Source organism: Carassius auratus, chromosome 33 (assembly GCF_003368295.1).
Source record: "Carassius auratus strain Wakin chromosome 33, ASM336829v1, whole genome shotgun sequence".
Lineage (NCBI taxonomy): Eukaryota > Metazoa > Chordata > Actinopteri > Cypriniformes > Cyprinidae > Carassius > Carassius auratus.
The window spans coordinates 1343682-1361262 of NC_039275.1; the positions used below are offsets into that span (position 1 = coordinate 1343682).

At 41.9% G+C, this 17581-nt stretch overlaps 1 protein-coding gene and 1 pseudogene across 1 annotated transcript; both read right to left on the bottom strand.

Annotated features, from left to right (window-relative positions):
- Window positions 1–560: 560 nt before the first annotated feature.
- On the bottom strand, window positions 561–10222 carry LOC113052682 (geranylgeranyl transferase type-1 subunit beta-like; annotated as a pseudogene).
- Window positions 10223–10356: 134 nt separating this feature from the next.
- On the bottom strand, window positions 10357–17111 carry LOC113052678 (coiled-coil domain-containing protein 112). Its single transcript, XM_026217081.1, has 9 exons — window positions 16972–17111; window positions 16809–16891; window positions 15553–15642; window positions 15389–15464; window positions 14948–15320; window positions 11741–12139; window positions 11571–11666; window positions 10971–11083; window positions 10357–10486 (listed from the first exon to the last, which is right to left on the bottom strand). The coding sequence occupies exons 1-9, from the start codon at window positions 17028–17030 to the stop codon at window positions 10456–10458; spliced, it is 1320 nt and encodes a 439-aa protein (XP_026072866.1). The 5' UTR covers window positions 17031–17111; the 3' UTR covers window positions 10357–10455.
- Between the last annotated feature and the right edge of the window lie 470 nt (window positions 17112–17581).

Genomic DNA, 17581 nt, shown 5'->3' on the forward strand with positions numbered 1-17581 from the left:
TCGCGGGACTGACAGCTCTTTGTGTAGATCTGTCGAGTGATGAAACTTTCATCAGGTCACACATATAAACAGATAACCTGAAACTAAAGATCATTTGAGCGTGTGTGTGAGCATGAAGACAGAATCATGATCAGAAGCAGGACAAAATCAGCCCTGCTTTGTGTTTGTGTAGACATGATGAAATACTGATGAATAAACACTGATCACAGTCTGAGACCGTCACCCAGCAAAGGCAGGATGCTCCTTCAGAAGATCTGCTTCATTTAACATGCTGTATGTGATCTCGGTGTATATGTGGCTCTGCTGAACAGATGTAGTTCCTCCATCTGGAGCGACAGGCAGCACACGGACAGATCTTTACAGCTCTCTGATGCTTTCTAGGTTCGACACTAAATCCAAACCATCTCTGAGCCACAATTCTGCATCACTGTCCTATAAAAGCTTCTGTGCTTCTCATGCATGACAACAAAATCAAAATATCTGAAGTGAAGAATCATCTCTGGAAAATCTCCCTTTATTCTAGTAGATCCAGACGGCCAGAATATTTTTCAAAAGAATAAAACAAGAAAGAGTTTTATTCAGACATTTTCATCCAGTTACACTTACATTTTGTAATTCACGAGTCAAAATAAACGGTACAAACAAGTATGTTTGAGTGTGTGTGTGTGTGTAATTGTAGTTATATTCATAATCATACAGTTCTAAGTTAATGATTTAACAAGGTGATCTTTGCTCACATACACATTTCCATTAATATGCACACGACCCTTAATGCAATATATTCCTAAAATCATGTCATTAAAGTATATAAACAGTATATGATGTAATATTTGAGAGGGTTTTTGTGCTGAGGTGAATGATGGCTAAATCTCAAAGAAATCTCAGACATGTTTCTTGAACTGAACTGTTATTAAATACTTGTTTCTCACCTGTATCATCATAAATGCTTATTTCTCAGACGTGATAAAAGCTCTTCATTTATTGCCTCTCGCAGTCCGTCAGTTCAGCACTTCAACTTTACACCATAATAAAACACGAGCAATGTGACTAAACACTAGATATCACAAGATAGAAAAAATAATTTCATTATTTGATCCTTGAAACACATTTGTGTGTCTATACAGCACTCACTGTAACATCCTGAAGACATCTGAGGCACATTCAATGATTTCACAGAAGAATAAGAAGCAGAAATAAACAGTGCTTATTACTCCAGGAACAGCTCATCTGTCTGTAAGGCAGAAACTAATCATGATATGCTTGAAGAAGAAGATAAATCTGGCAGACGATGAAACTAACTTGTGCCTACGACTAAAGAGCGACAGTTTTAATAATTGACTGTGCTGGATGTGATCATTTATTCATCAGTGTGTATCTGAGCTCGGGTCTGTGGTCAGGTGGTCTTCTCTCTCCAGGACTCGAACGCACACATGCTGATGTTCAGCGCCGGATGCACCTCCCGCAGGTCAGCTTCTCCGATCAGAGACAGGCCACAGATGCTGAAGTACGTGTGGAGAAGGTCTGCGGGACAGAAGGAGACGACAGATCAGTGACACTCAACACCTGCTGCTGACACACTCACAGTACTGTGTCTTTAAGAGCTCATGAATAATTCATGCTGACCCGTTCAGAACCCCGTGATGTCATCAGCGTCTCTCCCGCAGGACACGCCTCGTTTTCAGTACATAAGAGACTTCTGCTTCAGAGCTACAGATAAATAACTACAACTAACCCTAATTATGACAAAACGTTATAATAATATGATAAACACCTGCACCTATATCAAGCAGAATAATGGACTGATTTGTACAGGTGAGAAACCTGGAAGCGGAAGACACAAAATCCCATTCATTTTCTCCACATCTGAACTGATTTAACAATAACTTAGAAACCTATCAAACAGACGAGTTCGTTAATCAATGTTGAAGTCATAATTTCAACATTATTTCAACTAATTGTTTTAAGTAATCATTAAAAAGAGGAAGACCTGGTGAAAGCTTCCTCTCCCTGTGATTCAGAAACAGAGATCAGAGTCGAGAGCAATTAATAACTTCATCACATCATTCCTCCAGTCTCCAGTGTCACCTGATCTTCAGAAAACACTTTCTGCTCCTTTCTGATTTCTGAAGAACAGCGTTTATCTAAAATAGAAATCTTTTATTACATTAAAAATGTCTTTACTGTCACTTGATTAATTTAACCCATCCTTGATGAATAAAAGTATTAATTTCTAACAAAAAAGAAAAGAAAAAACAATTACTGACTCTAAACTTTTGAACAGTGGTGTATAATGTTACAAAAGATTTGTTTCATATAAATGCTGTTCTTCTTAACTTTGTTCATCTGTGAATCCTGAAAAATAAAATGTAGCACAAAATTTCCACAAAAATATTAATGTGTTCAACACTGATAATAATCAGAAATGTTTCTTGAGCAGTAAATCATCATATTATTCTGATTTCTGAAGATCATGTGACACTGAAGACTGGAGGAATGATGCTGAAAATACAGAAATACATTACACTTTAACACAGATTCACACAGAAAACAGATGATTTACACTAGAATAATATTTCTACATTTTAATGTATTTTTGATCAAATATATGCAGGCTAAATGCATAAAAAAAAAAATCTTACTGACCTCAAACTTTTGATCAGCAGTGCATTTACTGTTTCTATACACACACAAACTCTTTATACGTAGCCATTACATTACATTTGATGTTGCTTCGCAAGTATCTTGCAAGTTTTGGTCTGACTGTTTTCAAATCAAATCAAATCTGATTTTGGAAACCTATTTCCTATGGAAGAAATGAATGGGAAATACTTCTGTAACTGAGCTGCTGAAAAGATGTGATTGAAAGTCTAAAGATCAGCTAAATCTGTAATATTCATAGAGAAAGTCAATGCCTCGTGATTAGTGCTCGTGTGATCAATCCTCCAGACTGGTCCTGTCCTAATAAACCCATCAAATATAAATCTATATGTATATGTGTGTATTAATCTGCTGGAGTGCCCTGAATACATCTCTACTGATGTTACAAGACTGAATCCAAAGTATTTAGATGACTTACTTTTGTATGGTCTCTTTCTATACGTTCATATTTCATGTTTATTTATCTAACACCATTGTTCTGCGAGACATCTCACTCCTTTGTGTGTCTCTACATCGAGCTGGATGACAATAATCTCTCTGGACTTGACCTGAAAGCAGCATTGTGAGGTCAGTGTGATTTCTGGTCATCAGGTGACACTGGAAACACGTCAGATCTCCAGATCCTGCAGAAACCCGAGTCTCCACACACAATCAGCTCATCAATTACACATTGAGGCCTGCAGCATTGGGTTACGCCGCGGTTTCGACTGACAGACACAAACAAAAGCTCTTCAGCGCTGTGAACAACACTGAAACTGTACCTGGATGACTGTCGGGACATTTAGCGAAGCCGTCCAGCAAGCGTTCCTGCGTGGACAGGATGTAGTTCTGGTTCTTCTGAAGGTCTGTGAACTGGAACACGTCTAAGAGCTGCGGGACACGAGAGCACACGAGAGCACACGGTCACACCGAGCACCCATCAGCACGGAGCACTAACTTACTGCTGACAACATGATCCACATTTAATGTGTACGAAATGTCAAACGTATTCTTTAAAGGGTTAGTTTACCCAAAAATCTAAACTATGTCTTTAATAAGTCACCCTCATGTGGTTCCTAACCAGTGAGACCTCAGTTTATCTTCAGAACACAGTTTAAGATATTTTAGATTTAGTCCGAGAGCTCTCAGTCCCTCCATTGAAGCTGTGTGTACGGTCTACTGTCCATGTCCAGAAAGAGAAGAAAAACATCATCAAAGTAGTCCATGTGACATCAGAGGGTCAGGTAGAATATTTTGAAGCATCGAAAATACATTTTGGTCCAAAAATATAAAAAACTACGACTTTATTCAGCATTGTCTTCTCTTCCGTGTCTGATGTGAGAGAGTTCAAAACAAAGCAGTTTGTGATATCAGGTTCATGAACTAATCATTCAGTTCAACTGAATCATTTTAAACTGTTCTCGTCTCTAATACGCATTAATCCACAAATGACTTAAGCTGTTAACTTGTTTAATGTGGCTGACACTCGCTCTGAGTTCAAACAAACCAATATCCTGGAGTAATTCATTTACTCAAACAGTGACTGACTGAACTGCTGTGAAGATGAACACCGAGCTGAGCCAGATAATGACTCGTAGTTTTTGCTATTTTTGGACCAAAATGTATTTTCGATGCTTCAAAATATTCTACCTGACCCTCTGATGTCACATGGACTACTGTGATGAAGTTTTTCTTACCTTTCTGGACATGGACAGTAGACCGTACACACAGCTTCAGGGACTGAGAGCTCTCGGACTAAATCTAAAATATCTTAAACTGTGTTCAGAAGATAAACGGAGATCTTACGGGTTTGAAACAACATGAGGGTGAGTCATTAATGACATAATTTTCATTTTTGGGTGAACTAACCCTTTAAGAGCCGATCTCAGCCCTAACCACACAAACATTTGTTTTCAGTTTTCATTTTTCATTAATTTTTTTAAAATTAATTATTCAATCAATCAATCATAGGAACCTATGAAATATTTAGTGTTCTTTTGCCACATAATCAATTGATGTCATAAAGCATTAATTTATCTTGTAAACAAATGAAGTGTAAAATGTGTTTTCTTTTTTTAGCAAAATAAAAAAAAGTGCTGCACAACAGAGGTTTATTGTTAAAATTAAAACATGGCTGAAAATGTATGATTATTCCTTAAAAATAAACTCTGAATAATAATTGTGTTATTAGTAGAAGTAAGACGTAGATTCTGCTGTAAAATAGACCCCTTAAAAGTTTGACAGCAAAAAGACAGCTATTTTTGTAAATTAACTCTGGCGGATGGAAGCAGGCTACCTGACCCGTGTGCCATACGGCCATATCAATTACTTTTGGGTGGTTTGGGGAATTTTGTCAAGGCTTATTTTCTAATGTAAGCTATCGCTGGGCTAACTACCATTATTTTAAGAGACCATTCAAAGGATGGCACACACATCTATCGCTGTATGTTTGTTTAACATTAGCTAGTGCGCTGAAGGTGGGCGACTTCTCACCTATAAACAGAAACTTGCTGATGAACTAGATAAAAACAACACACCAGTTCATATGCATAGATTATTTTACCTGATATGAAGTGTGCACTGCAAACACGAGCATCATTGATGATCATCTCCGTCCAGTCTGTACGCCGTATTGCATTCAACCACAATTGTCTTCTTCATTTCTGTGAAGGAGTGTCTGCAGGGATCCGGTAAAACTTTAGTTTTGAAACAAAAGTGCTGTTCCTTCTATTCTGGCAGCCAAAAACACAACAAGAAGACATTATAAAATCAAAACCTCAAACTTTTAGCACAACTGCTATGAGTTCTGCCTTATGTTTTGCCTCCAGCTACAGCGGTGACGTCACAGTGACGTAGATGGTTAAGGGGTCTAAAGTAATGTGTTTCTGACACAATTTTATCAAGATAAACTTGACCTTTATTTTGGCAGGTTGCTGTGAAGAGTCTGTGTGTGTCTGTGTGTACAGTATGATGGTAGTTTTCTCTCAGAGCAGCTCTGTAAAAAGCGCAAGCGACGCTTCAAAATGTCATACGCAGAACATGTAAGATTCATATTTAATTACCGTATTTTTCAGACTATAAGTCGCACCTAAATATAAGTCGCATCAGTCCAAAAATACGTCATGACGCTGAAAAAAAAACATAAGTCGCACTGCACTATAAGTCACATTTATTTAGACCCGAGAGAACATTACCGTCTCCAGCCGCGAGAGGGCGCTGTATGTGTTCAGTGTAGACTACAGGAGAACTGAGCAGCAGAGAGCGCCCTCTGGTGGCTGGAGACCGTAATGATTTCTCTTGGTTCATTTCAAATTAATTTTGACGAATAAGTCGCACCTGACTATAAGTCGTAGGACCAGCCAAACCATGAAAAAAAGTGTGACTTATAGTCCGGAAAATACAGTAGTCTATTTGCGGTTTGATATTTCACAGACGCGAGTCCATATCACTTGATCTAAGTGTCCTGACCTACTTTTGATTTAGTAATTGTGTGTTATTCAGAACGTTTGGATTGGGTGGTGAACTCGTCTGGTGAGGGACGCACCTCCAGCGTGGCTCCGACCCAGGAGGAGTAGCAGGTGTCCCCAGGTTTGTTGGGTCGTCCGTGGAAGCACGTCTGCACCAGCGCCGGATCCGCTTCAGCTCTCGCTCGCTGAACACCTCCTGCAGCTTTCCCATCATGCACAGAGACGCCACGGCACAGAAGGTGGATCCGCCTGAGCCAGGACAGAGCCGTTATCATCACAAGCTTGACTGAGAGAGACTGAGGAGAGGAGCGTGACTCACCGTGAGACTCGAGTCCGGCTCCCTGACCGATCCCGCTGTCATACGACTGAACACAGAACACACCAATCAAGACAACACCTTCATCATGACATCAACACTAGACAGTAACTCTCTGAAGGCATGGTTCAGACAGAAATGATCCTTGTGTCATCATTTACTCTCCCTCATGTGACTCAAACTCTCTCTAGTGGAGCACTTCATGATTTTCATCTGTTCAGTGAAAGTCAAAGTTGTTTGTTTCCTGAACATCCTTCAGAATATCTTCTCTTGAGATCCATGATGCTTGAATGACGTGAAGCGAGTAAATGATGACAGGATGATTACTATCCTGACGAGAGGTCAGCGCTCACTCGTGTGTATCCTGGTGTCACTCGAGGTCAGAGACACTAAAGCTGGTTTAGGAGCAGTGTGTGTGTGTGTGTGTGTGTGTGTGTGTGTGTGTGTGTGAGAGCCGTGTCACAAACACCAGAACAGCGCTGGTTCTCCTCTCATCACCATCCTCAGTGATCGATTATTAATCATTCATTCATTCAAAAGAGAACATTATGACATGTTTTACTTCCTTTTGTCACCTGATGTGGCTTCTTATCACAGAACATATGTTCTATAATGTGAAAAAGCCATGTATATTATAATTATACTTCATCATTAAGAAAGCAGCAGAGATGGCTTGAAGAGCACAGATAAAACGTTTCTCTCTTCTTTATTCATTTGCAGTGATCGCTGGTTTACATCCGAATCATCATGAAGCAGACATCACGTGTTTACAGCGCTCGATAATAGTGCATTTACTTTTGTTTCCTATACATTAAGCTTTTAATTTATTGTTCAATTTAAATATGTTATTAAATAAATGTTGTCGTTTTGTGACTTTTTTTAAAGCATCTGTGCCGTTTTAAAGGATTGATTTGGCAGCGGTTATCGTAAAAAACCCAAACGATACCCAACCCTACCCAGAAACACACACACAGGAAGAGCTGGAGTACGCTGGGATCTGACCTTTGACCCCAGCTGAGGTCAGGAGGTCAGCTGAAAGCGGGAATAACACAGTGTTTATGGATAATCCTGAGGATTCGCTTACAGAAGTTAATAATGCATCAGAATCGAGCAGACAGACGAGTGGACAGGAAGTGGACAGGAGGTGGACAGGAAGTGCAGGACTCACGCTGCTCCTCCGGATGTAATCGATGGCTCTCTGGCGGTCCATTCCTGACCAGTCGTCCAGCATGAAGCAGATGCAGACGGTGCAGTACACAAACCTCATGTCGTTCTCACTCCCTTCAGGAACAGCATAGAAGCTGCAGGAAGAGAAACAGGGTTCGGTGAGAGAGAGAGAGAGAGAGCGGATCGGTCCAGCGAGACGAGACGAGACGAGACGAGACGGACCTGCCGTCGTCCAGCTGCAGCGCTCATCACCGCTTCTCTACACACACGCCTCAGATCGTCTCCCAGGATCAGCACACACGCCAGGCCCGTGCAGGTCATGGTCACGTGACCGCGGTCATGCGTGTGAGGAGCCCCGGGGCCCTGCGGAGAGACAGGACCAGGAAGAGTTTTAGCATCTTCCAACAGATCTCTTACAAAAACAGAAGTTTAACGCCTGAACATCTCTGCTAGCAAACACTAGAATACCTTCAGATCACACTATAAAGATTATAACGATTCATAAATCAAGACACTTTTACTGGAGGAGCAAAAATGAGAAGAGATGTTTTTAAGAAACGAAGTGAGTTTATGATTAAAAGAAGAACAGATATCTGTCAGTGTCCTCACTAAACTCATCTGAACTCAGTGAAACAGGTTTTCATTCCCACTGACAGATATTTGTTCTTGATTTAACATCAGTTCCTCAGAAAACGTCTTATCTTCTTGATTCAAGGATGTTTGGAGAACAAGACAGGAACACAGAGGAAGAGAAGGGTTATTCTTGCAGTGCACGTGAGGTTTAATGCCACGACAGAGATCTTCTCAAAGCCTTATTCTGTGTGAGAGATCACAGTGGTTCAGTGGTCAGCGCTGCCCTCTGCTGTGTGTCTGACGTCCTCCAGCTCCTAACACTAATAACACACCGGAAGCAGCTAGTCACGCTCTAGCTAGCACACTGCACACTTCCAGGAGTGTTGAGACGCGTCAGAGCTCAAGCGTCCCGCTACCTTCGAGCTGTTTTAGGGAACGCCGAGGTGTGAGGATCCACGGAAGCCACAGCGACTGAGATTAGACTCTGTTCATCAAGAGACAAACCTCTCACACACACGCTCCTGCGCTGACACCGGCTCAAACACACACTCACGTCTTCGGTGGGAAGAACCTGCAGGGAATAAATCCACTCGATTAAACCAGGCTTGTCCACGAGATCCAGAGCATCGAGAGCATCGAGAGCATCGAGACCCGGCAGAGAGAAGAACACGATCGTGAGCCTGCAGAAGAAACACACATCAGGAGAAGCGTGTTTCAGAGATCTGGACCTCACACCGGCCGCTGAACCAGTGCTTTTAGTCAAAACAGACTGGTCATGGATATAAACCGACTGTAGGAAACCGATCAGACGAGAACATCCAGATCCACGAGGCTGAAGTGTTTAACTGTCGCTTAACAAACCAACACATCAGCTGAAGAAATATCCTTCCTAAAGACTTTCAGGAGACAAAAAGAATCCATATAAAAGCTTCTAGTAGATATGAGAGAAATACTGTTCTGACCCACATACAGCTCACTGACCTCTACACCGGTCACAATAACATTTAACAGTGGAAACGGTTCTTCCTCGAGTGTTTTGGACAGTAAACACGGTTTAACTTCCTCTTCCAGGACGTTCAGAGGGAATCAAACACAAGAGACATGTCCTAAAGTCATATATTCCTCTCTAAAACACAGGTCATGAGCTGACTACACACCTGCTCTCATCTGAGCTCTGAAACATACAATACAGCAAACGACTTAAAAAAACAACTTCAGACCATTACAAAAAATATTCAAGGCATTTAACTACTTTAATGATTTTATATTACTATAATTTTTAATGAGCTCATTAGTTAGTACAGATAATTTCAATAACACGAAAGAAAATGGTTTCAAATATTGCCATGTATCCTTTAAATATTTTTCAATGAAGTATTACTTTAAAAGAGACGAGTAAAAACTAAATTAAGCACTTCTTATTGGCCGGATTTATTAGTTTATCACAGTTAATAAAGCTGCTTTCCTCTTTAGTACAAACACTGAACACGAGACGAAGCTGAACTCAGACTAAACCCTTCTCTTAAACCTGAGACTGTCCCCATCAGAAGTGATGCACCATGATCGACTCCAATACAGATCTGGTATCGTTTTATTCTTTACAACAACATAAGATAGAATACATGAACAAGTGTGTGATCTATTACAGGTCAAACTCTCTGCACTCATTTAAGATCAGAGACAATCACGATCCAGAAAAGAAACAGAATGATCAGACTTGAGCTTCCTGAATCTGTTCTCCATGAATGATGTGTGAATGAGACGCAGTTCCTCTCTCGGACAGCAGGGGGAGCAGGGTGTGTGTGGATCCTGTGACAGACGCGAGTGAATGACAGTAGCCCCAAAGCTGCCCACTCCTCTACTACACTCAGAAGTGTGTACTCTTGCTGCACCAGGAGAGAGAGAGAGAGAGAGAGAGTGTTCTCCGTTACCTTCTGGTCTCCTGTGGCGCGTATCTCTCGGGCAGCACGTGCAGGCAGCGCTGGAAGAAACGCACGTGCAGCGCGCGCAGAAAATCTATCTGTTCGTGGTCAAAATCCGCCATCCTCGCACAGAAGAAACACGGTCAACGCGCCGCTTCCGCTTCCGCTGCACGAACACGCGGCAAAATAAGAGTCCGGCGCTGCTGCTTTAATTCTCAATGACTTACAACCAGACGCGCTGTGATGTATAACATGTTTAATTAAACTGATTCCACCATTATCTTGAATTGAAACTTCATTTAAAATGCAACATTTCAACACATTTGTTTCCAGTTCATTGGGTTGGTTTTTGAAGCGGTGCAGTGAAGCTCCATCACGAGTCTTGTCTCCATGAAGGAACAGCTCTGAGGAGAAAACACCATCATCTCAGACCAGAGGAATAATAACTGTGCACTTCAGATCAAAGCCCTGTGTCTACAGCTAATGTGTGTGTTTGTGTGGAATATTTAGCAATATTGTCAGTAAGTCACAGTTTAAACATCTGCGTTCAGGAGAAGTTCCTGTGCTTTACAATGAAATGATCATGTGACTGTATTATGTTGAACATTGAAAAGATTGTTGTGTCTGTTCGTTTGTTAACGAGGGGTTTGTGGACACATTAATGTTTTTAGATTCAGGGAAAATGTTTTTATTCTGAAGTGAATCTGCATAATTAGATCCTTGGGGTAAGATGGGCCACCAAAATTGGCACAGAATAACTAATCTATTATTTTTAAATGTAATACTTTGAAATGTTGATTCATCAGCATCACTGTACGCAGGCTAGACGTCCAGCTAAATATGTTGTAATGTAAAGGTACATGCAGATGGTTTCTGGTTGTTCTGTACCTGTGGAAGATCTGAAACACGGGTCCGGTTCCGGACGGGCCGATCTCTTTCGTGCGCTCTTCCCAAACTTTAGTGAACTTCCAGAGTCTGGACGGATCCCTGCTGACCTCCACCTGATCACAGATTGGGAGGAAAAATACATTTTCTGTGGCCAAAATAATTATATGCTACCTATATGTTGTAAACAGTGAAACTCAATGACATGTCTGTTTGAAAAAACAAAACGTAATGAGTTTTATTATTTCAGGGTCAAGTCAATATATTTCCAATCTTACATTAGCCTATAATTACATAAATGCAAACATGGATAGAAAAGTCTGTCAGAGATCAAACTAGATTTATAGTTATTTGATGTTTTATATATATATTGTAATACTGAATGTTACATGTTCACACATTATAGACAATAAATTGAGTTTTTCTTTAAATATGAAATATGTGAATGTATTTCCTTGAATTGAAACAGAGGGCAAAATATATTTTTTGTATTTGTAAAATATATATATATAAAAATTGCAAAAACATTGGTAGAAAATAAATGTATATAAATATATTTTGCAACTTTATGCAAATATAGTATGGGATGTCTCTTCAGCAAACCTTTTCCTTCAGTTTGTCCAGTGTCCTCTGCCGCTCGCTCTCCTCCTCCTCTTTGCTCTGTTTCTCCTGGAGTTTCTCCTCGAGGCGTCGTGAGTCCTGACGAGAGAAGGACAGAATAACGGAGTAGCAGAGAGAATACGAGAGACTCAAACACACAGAGCTGGTCTCACTCGCTCCTGGAAGCGTCTGATGCCTTCAGCCGCCTGCCGCTGCCGCTCCTGTCTCTCCGCCTGCTCCTGCGCCTCCTCCTCCAGCAGACGCAGCTCCTCCTGCTCCTTCTTCTGCTGGGCGTGTGCCTCCACCAGGAGCTTGACCTCCAGCTGTCTCCGCCGCTCTTCTGTGTCTCTCCTCCGCTGCAGGATCTGGTCTCTGAGCCGCTGCTCTCGCTCCTCTTCTCTCTGCTGTGTCCTGCGCCTCCTCCAAGCCTCCAGACGCTCCGACGCCTCCCTGCGCTCCTCCTCCTGCTTCTGCTTCAGAAGACACCGGGCCTCGTCCTCCTGCGGCTCCTCGTCTCTGTCCCGCTGCAGCTCACGCTCTCTCCGCTTGGACGCTCTCCACTTGCGGATGGCCTGTGGACAAACAAACACGTGTGAGTCATATCACAGAAACACTGATCACAGAAACACCGATCACAAAAACACCGATCACAGAAACAGAAACACTGATCACAGAAACACCGATCACAGAAACACCGATCACAGAAACACCGATCACAGAAACACCGATCACAGAAACACTGATCACAGAAACACTGATCACAGAAACACTGATCACAGAAACACTGATCACAGAAACACCGATCACAGAAACACCGATCACAGAAACAGAAACACTGATCACAGAAACACTGATCACAGAAACACTGATCACAGAAACACTGATCACAGAAACACCGATCACAGAAACACCGATCACAGAAACAGAAACACTGATCACAGAAACACCGATCACAGAAACACCGATCACAGAAACAGAAACACCGATCACAGAAACAGAAACACTGATCACAGAAACACAGATCACAGAAACACCAATCACAGAAACAGAAACACCGATCACAGAAACACTGATCACAGAAACACCGATCACAAAAACACCGATCACAGAAACACTGATCACAGAAACACTGATCACAGAAACACCGATCACAAAAACACCGATCACAGAAACACTGATCACAGAAACACTGATCACAGAAACACTGATCACAGAAACAGAAACACTGATCACAGAAACACCGATCACAGAAACACCGATCACAGAAACACTGATCACAGAAACACTGATCACAGAAACAGAAACACCGATCACAGAAACACTGATCACAGAAACAGAAACACCGATCACAGAAACACCGATCACAGAAACACCGATCACAGAAACACCGATCACAGAAACAGAAACACCGATCACAGAAACACCGATCACAGAAACACTGATCACAGAAACAGAAACACCGATCACAGAAACACTGATCACAGAAACAGAAACACCGATCACAGAAACACCGATCACAGAAACACCGATCACAGAAACACAGATCACAGAAACACTGATCACAGAAACACCGATCACAGAAACACCGATCACAGAAACACCGATCACAGAAACACTGATCACAGAAACACCGATCACAGAAACAGAAACACTGATCACAGAAACACCGATCACAGAAACACCGATCACAGAAACACTGATCACAGAAACACTGATCACAGAAACAGAAACACCGATCACAGAAACACTGATCACAGAAACAGAAACACCGATCACAGAAACACCGATCACAGAAACACCGATCACAGAAACACCGATCACAGAAACACCGATCACAGAAACACCGATCACAGAAACACAGATCACAGAAACACAGATCACAGAAACACCGATCACAGAAACACCGGTCACAGAAACACCGATCACAGAAACACCGATCACAGAAACACTGATCACAGAAACACTGATCACAGAAACAGAAACACCGATCACAGAAACACTGATCACAGAAACAGAAACACCGATCACAGAAACACCGATCACAGAAACACCGATCACAGAAACACCGATCACAGAAACACCGATCACAGAAACAGAAACACCGATCACAGAAACACCGATCACAGAAACACAGATCACAGAAACACTGATCACAGAAACACCGATCACAGAAACACAGATCACAGAAACACTGATCACAGAAACACAGATCACAGAAACACTGATCACAGAAACACAGATCACAGAAACACTGATCACAGAAACACTGATCACAGAAACACTGATCACAGAAACACCGATCACAGAAACACCGATCACAGAAACAGAAACACCGATCACAGAAACACCGATCACAGAAACACAGATCACAGAAACACTGATCACAGAAACACCGATCACAGAAACACCGATCACAGAAACACTGATCACAGAAACAGAAACACCGATCACAGAAACACTGATCACAGAAACAGAAACACCGATCACAGAAACACCGATCACAGAAACACCGATCACAGAAACACCGATCACAGAAACACTGATCACAGAAACACTGATCACAGAAACAGAAACACCGATCACAGAAACACTGATCACAGAAACAGAAACACCGATCACAGAAACACCGATCACAGAAACACCGATCACAGAAACACCGATCACAGAAACACCGATCACAGAAACAGAAACACCGATCACAGAAACACCGATCACAGAAACACAGATCACAGAAACACAGATCACAGAAACACCGATCACAGAAACACCGGTCACAGAAACACCGATCACAGAAACACCGATCACAGAAACACTGATCACAGAAACACTGATCACAGAAACAGAAACACCGATCACAGAAACACTGATCACAGAAACAGAAACACCGATCACAGAAACACCGATCACAGAAACACCGATCACAGAAACACCGATCACAGAAACAGAAACACCGATCACAGAAACACCGATCACAGAAACACAGATCACAGAAACACTGATCACAGAAACACCGATCACAGAAACAGAAACACCGATCACAGAAACACAGATCACAGAAACACAGATCACAGAAACACTGATCACAGAAACACCGATCACAGAAACACAGATCACAGAAACACTGATCACAGAAACACAGATCACAGAAACACTGATCACAGAAACACAGATCACAGAAACACTGATCACAGAAACACTGATCACAGAAACACTGATCACAGAAACACCGATCACAGAAACACTGATCACAGAAACACTGATCACAGAAACACCGATCACAGAAACAGAAACATTGATCACAGAAACACTGATCACAGAAACACTGATCACAGAAACACCGATCACAGAAACAGAAACACTGGTGTGGTGAAGAGACGCACCTCTCTCTGTGCGTCCTGCAGCCGCCGTAGCTCCACAAACCACTCCTCATGCAGCCTGACGTCCTCCTCGGTCCGTCCAGGTAAATAAAGCTTGGCTTCTTGTCTGAACGAGGGCTTTCCGCTGTGCTTCGTCCACACTTTCAGGAAGCTGTGGTGGTCAAACTCGTCCCATCCGCCGTGTCTGCCTCCCGTCTGCTGGAGGAAGGTCTGGAGCGCCGTCAGCTCCGGAGGAAGGTTCCTCCAGTCGCTCTTCTCGTCTGAACGAGGACGACGCACGTCTGCTTTCACAGGCAGTGACCAGGAGTCAATCTTCTTCTCGAAGGCACAGATCTCCTGTGAGAAGGTCCTCTCTTCTTTCAGGAGCTCCTCGAAACTAAAGCAGACGCATCGTTTGAGAGGAAGGATCTACTCGAGACATCTCAGCAGAAACAGATCTCATACCTCTGATGTTGTGTGTCTTTGAAAACACTGATGGAGTTCTCAATATCAGTCATGGTCTCTTTTAGTTTCTCAATCACTGAAATTCAACAGAAAGCGATGCATGCGCAGCATTATAAACAGTAGTTTTGTGGTAAATGGTTGATGTTTTCAGTAGGTGTGCTCACCATCTGGAGACGCTTTGACATCCATCAGCTGCTCCTGGAACCTGAAGACACCGTTCCTGAGTTTCTGCAGCTGCTGCTGGACTTTCATCACTGAGAGGCAAAGCTGATATTAATATTCCATCAAAGTGCAGATGTGAATCACAAATCTAGCCCCAAACAGAAACATCAGAACTCAAATTATGCCACTCCCACACCTAAAACTGTTGTTTTACAGTCAGTCTAATGAATTACACACAGTTTTAACTTGGAACTCACTGTATGGGCAAGTCATAATCATAAATGAGGTAAATGAGCCCCTTCCATAAAAAAAGTGTCCTTATTTTGTCTCATCATATAGCAGTTTTATCACTGGTAGAATATAAAATGGGAAAATTTGTAAATACACGTATTTAGCTAAATTCAAATTTATGTAATAGGTCTTTTAACCCGAGGGAAGAAAACAACCAGCGTTAAAAGTAGCCCTAGTGCTGGTGGAAACGAACCTTTTTGAAGATTCGAATCAATTGAATCAGTTGCTTGGCAAAATGATTCACTGTTTCGAAGCAACTCGCTGCTGACGCCTGCTGGTCAAAACTGTGTAAGTGCCACAAAAAAACTGCTTCTACACACCCACTGCTAATGTTTTATTGAAAGTTACTAAAATATTAAGTTATTAAAATAATTTAATAAACTACAATTAAATATGAAGTGTCTGTATAATATATGTACTTTTCTTAAATTGCAGGGCTTGTTTTGTTTGTTCTATGGATGGCTTTTCCTTTTAATTACACAAATATCTCATTAAAAAAGTCTACAGATTTAAGACACTGCACTGAAAACTGTGGAAGCGCGGTCTGCCACTGAATTAAAAAAACATTACTCTTTAACAATTTAATAACTTTTTTTTCTTTCAGAATAGTAAGATATAAACTTGTATATTACATTTTTCTCACAATTGCGAGTTTATATCTCCCAGTTCTTAATTTTTTTCTCAGAAAAAAGTGTTGCCAAGTCCTGGCGCAGAACAAGGGCTACTTTAACACTGGCTCGTGTCCAAACCATGATGCCCGAGAATCTCATGACATAACGAAGCCTCGTTTAGTGAAATCACGTGACTTCAGCAGTTTGATTCGCGCTCCGAGTCACTGGTTCGAAACAAATGATTCAAAGCAGTGCTTCGAGAGCACCATCAGCACCAGCCCGAGGAACAACAGTCTGGGACTAGACAGATCAGCAGAAGCTCCACACATTACAGTGAAATATAAAGTTCGTCCTACTGTCTGCTCGGAGCTGCGCGTTCATGTGATCCCGGAGCTCTGTGAGCGCGCGCGGTCCCGCCGCTCTCTCCTCTTTAAACAGCCTGAAAGAGTGAATGAAGAGTCAGCTCTAATGAACCACAGACAGAGAAACGCTCTGAGAAACACAAGCACATGAACTCACAGCCTTCTGAGAGCTTCCGCTTCCCGCAGAAAATCCGCGACAGACATTCGGTCCTTCATTAAAATGATCGTTAATATTAATTAAGGCGTTGATCATAGGCGACCAGTCCGTCTTGAGGATCTGTTTGGACTGTTGCCATGGCAACGACGCCCCGCCTACAACTTCTGTCTTAAGATACTGACTTCCGTTTGGAATTCGCCCATGTTTTAAAAACATTTCAAATATATATTTTGCCTTATATAATGTTATATACGAAAATACGCCACATCTGAACATATTTGAACTTATTAAATCATTAGAGTTCTAGTTTTGATCTCTAATAAGCTTTTCCATCCATTTTTGCATTTAGCTTAAATGTACAGTAGGCTACTATAAGAGTGTAAATGTATTTTCTTGCCCCTAAAACACATTTTTTAATTTATTCAAAAATACGTTACATCACACACACAAGTAGGGTTGTGGGTTCTAGTCTCGGGCCGGACGGAATTGTGGGTGGGGGGAGTGCATGTACAGTTCTCTCTCCACCTTCAATACCACGACTTAGGTGCCCTTGAGCAAGGCATCGAACCCCCAACTGCTCCCCGGGTACCGCAGCATAAATGATGAACAC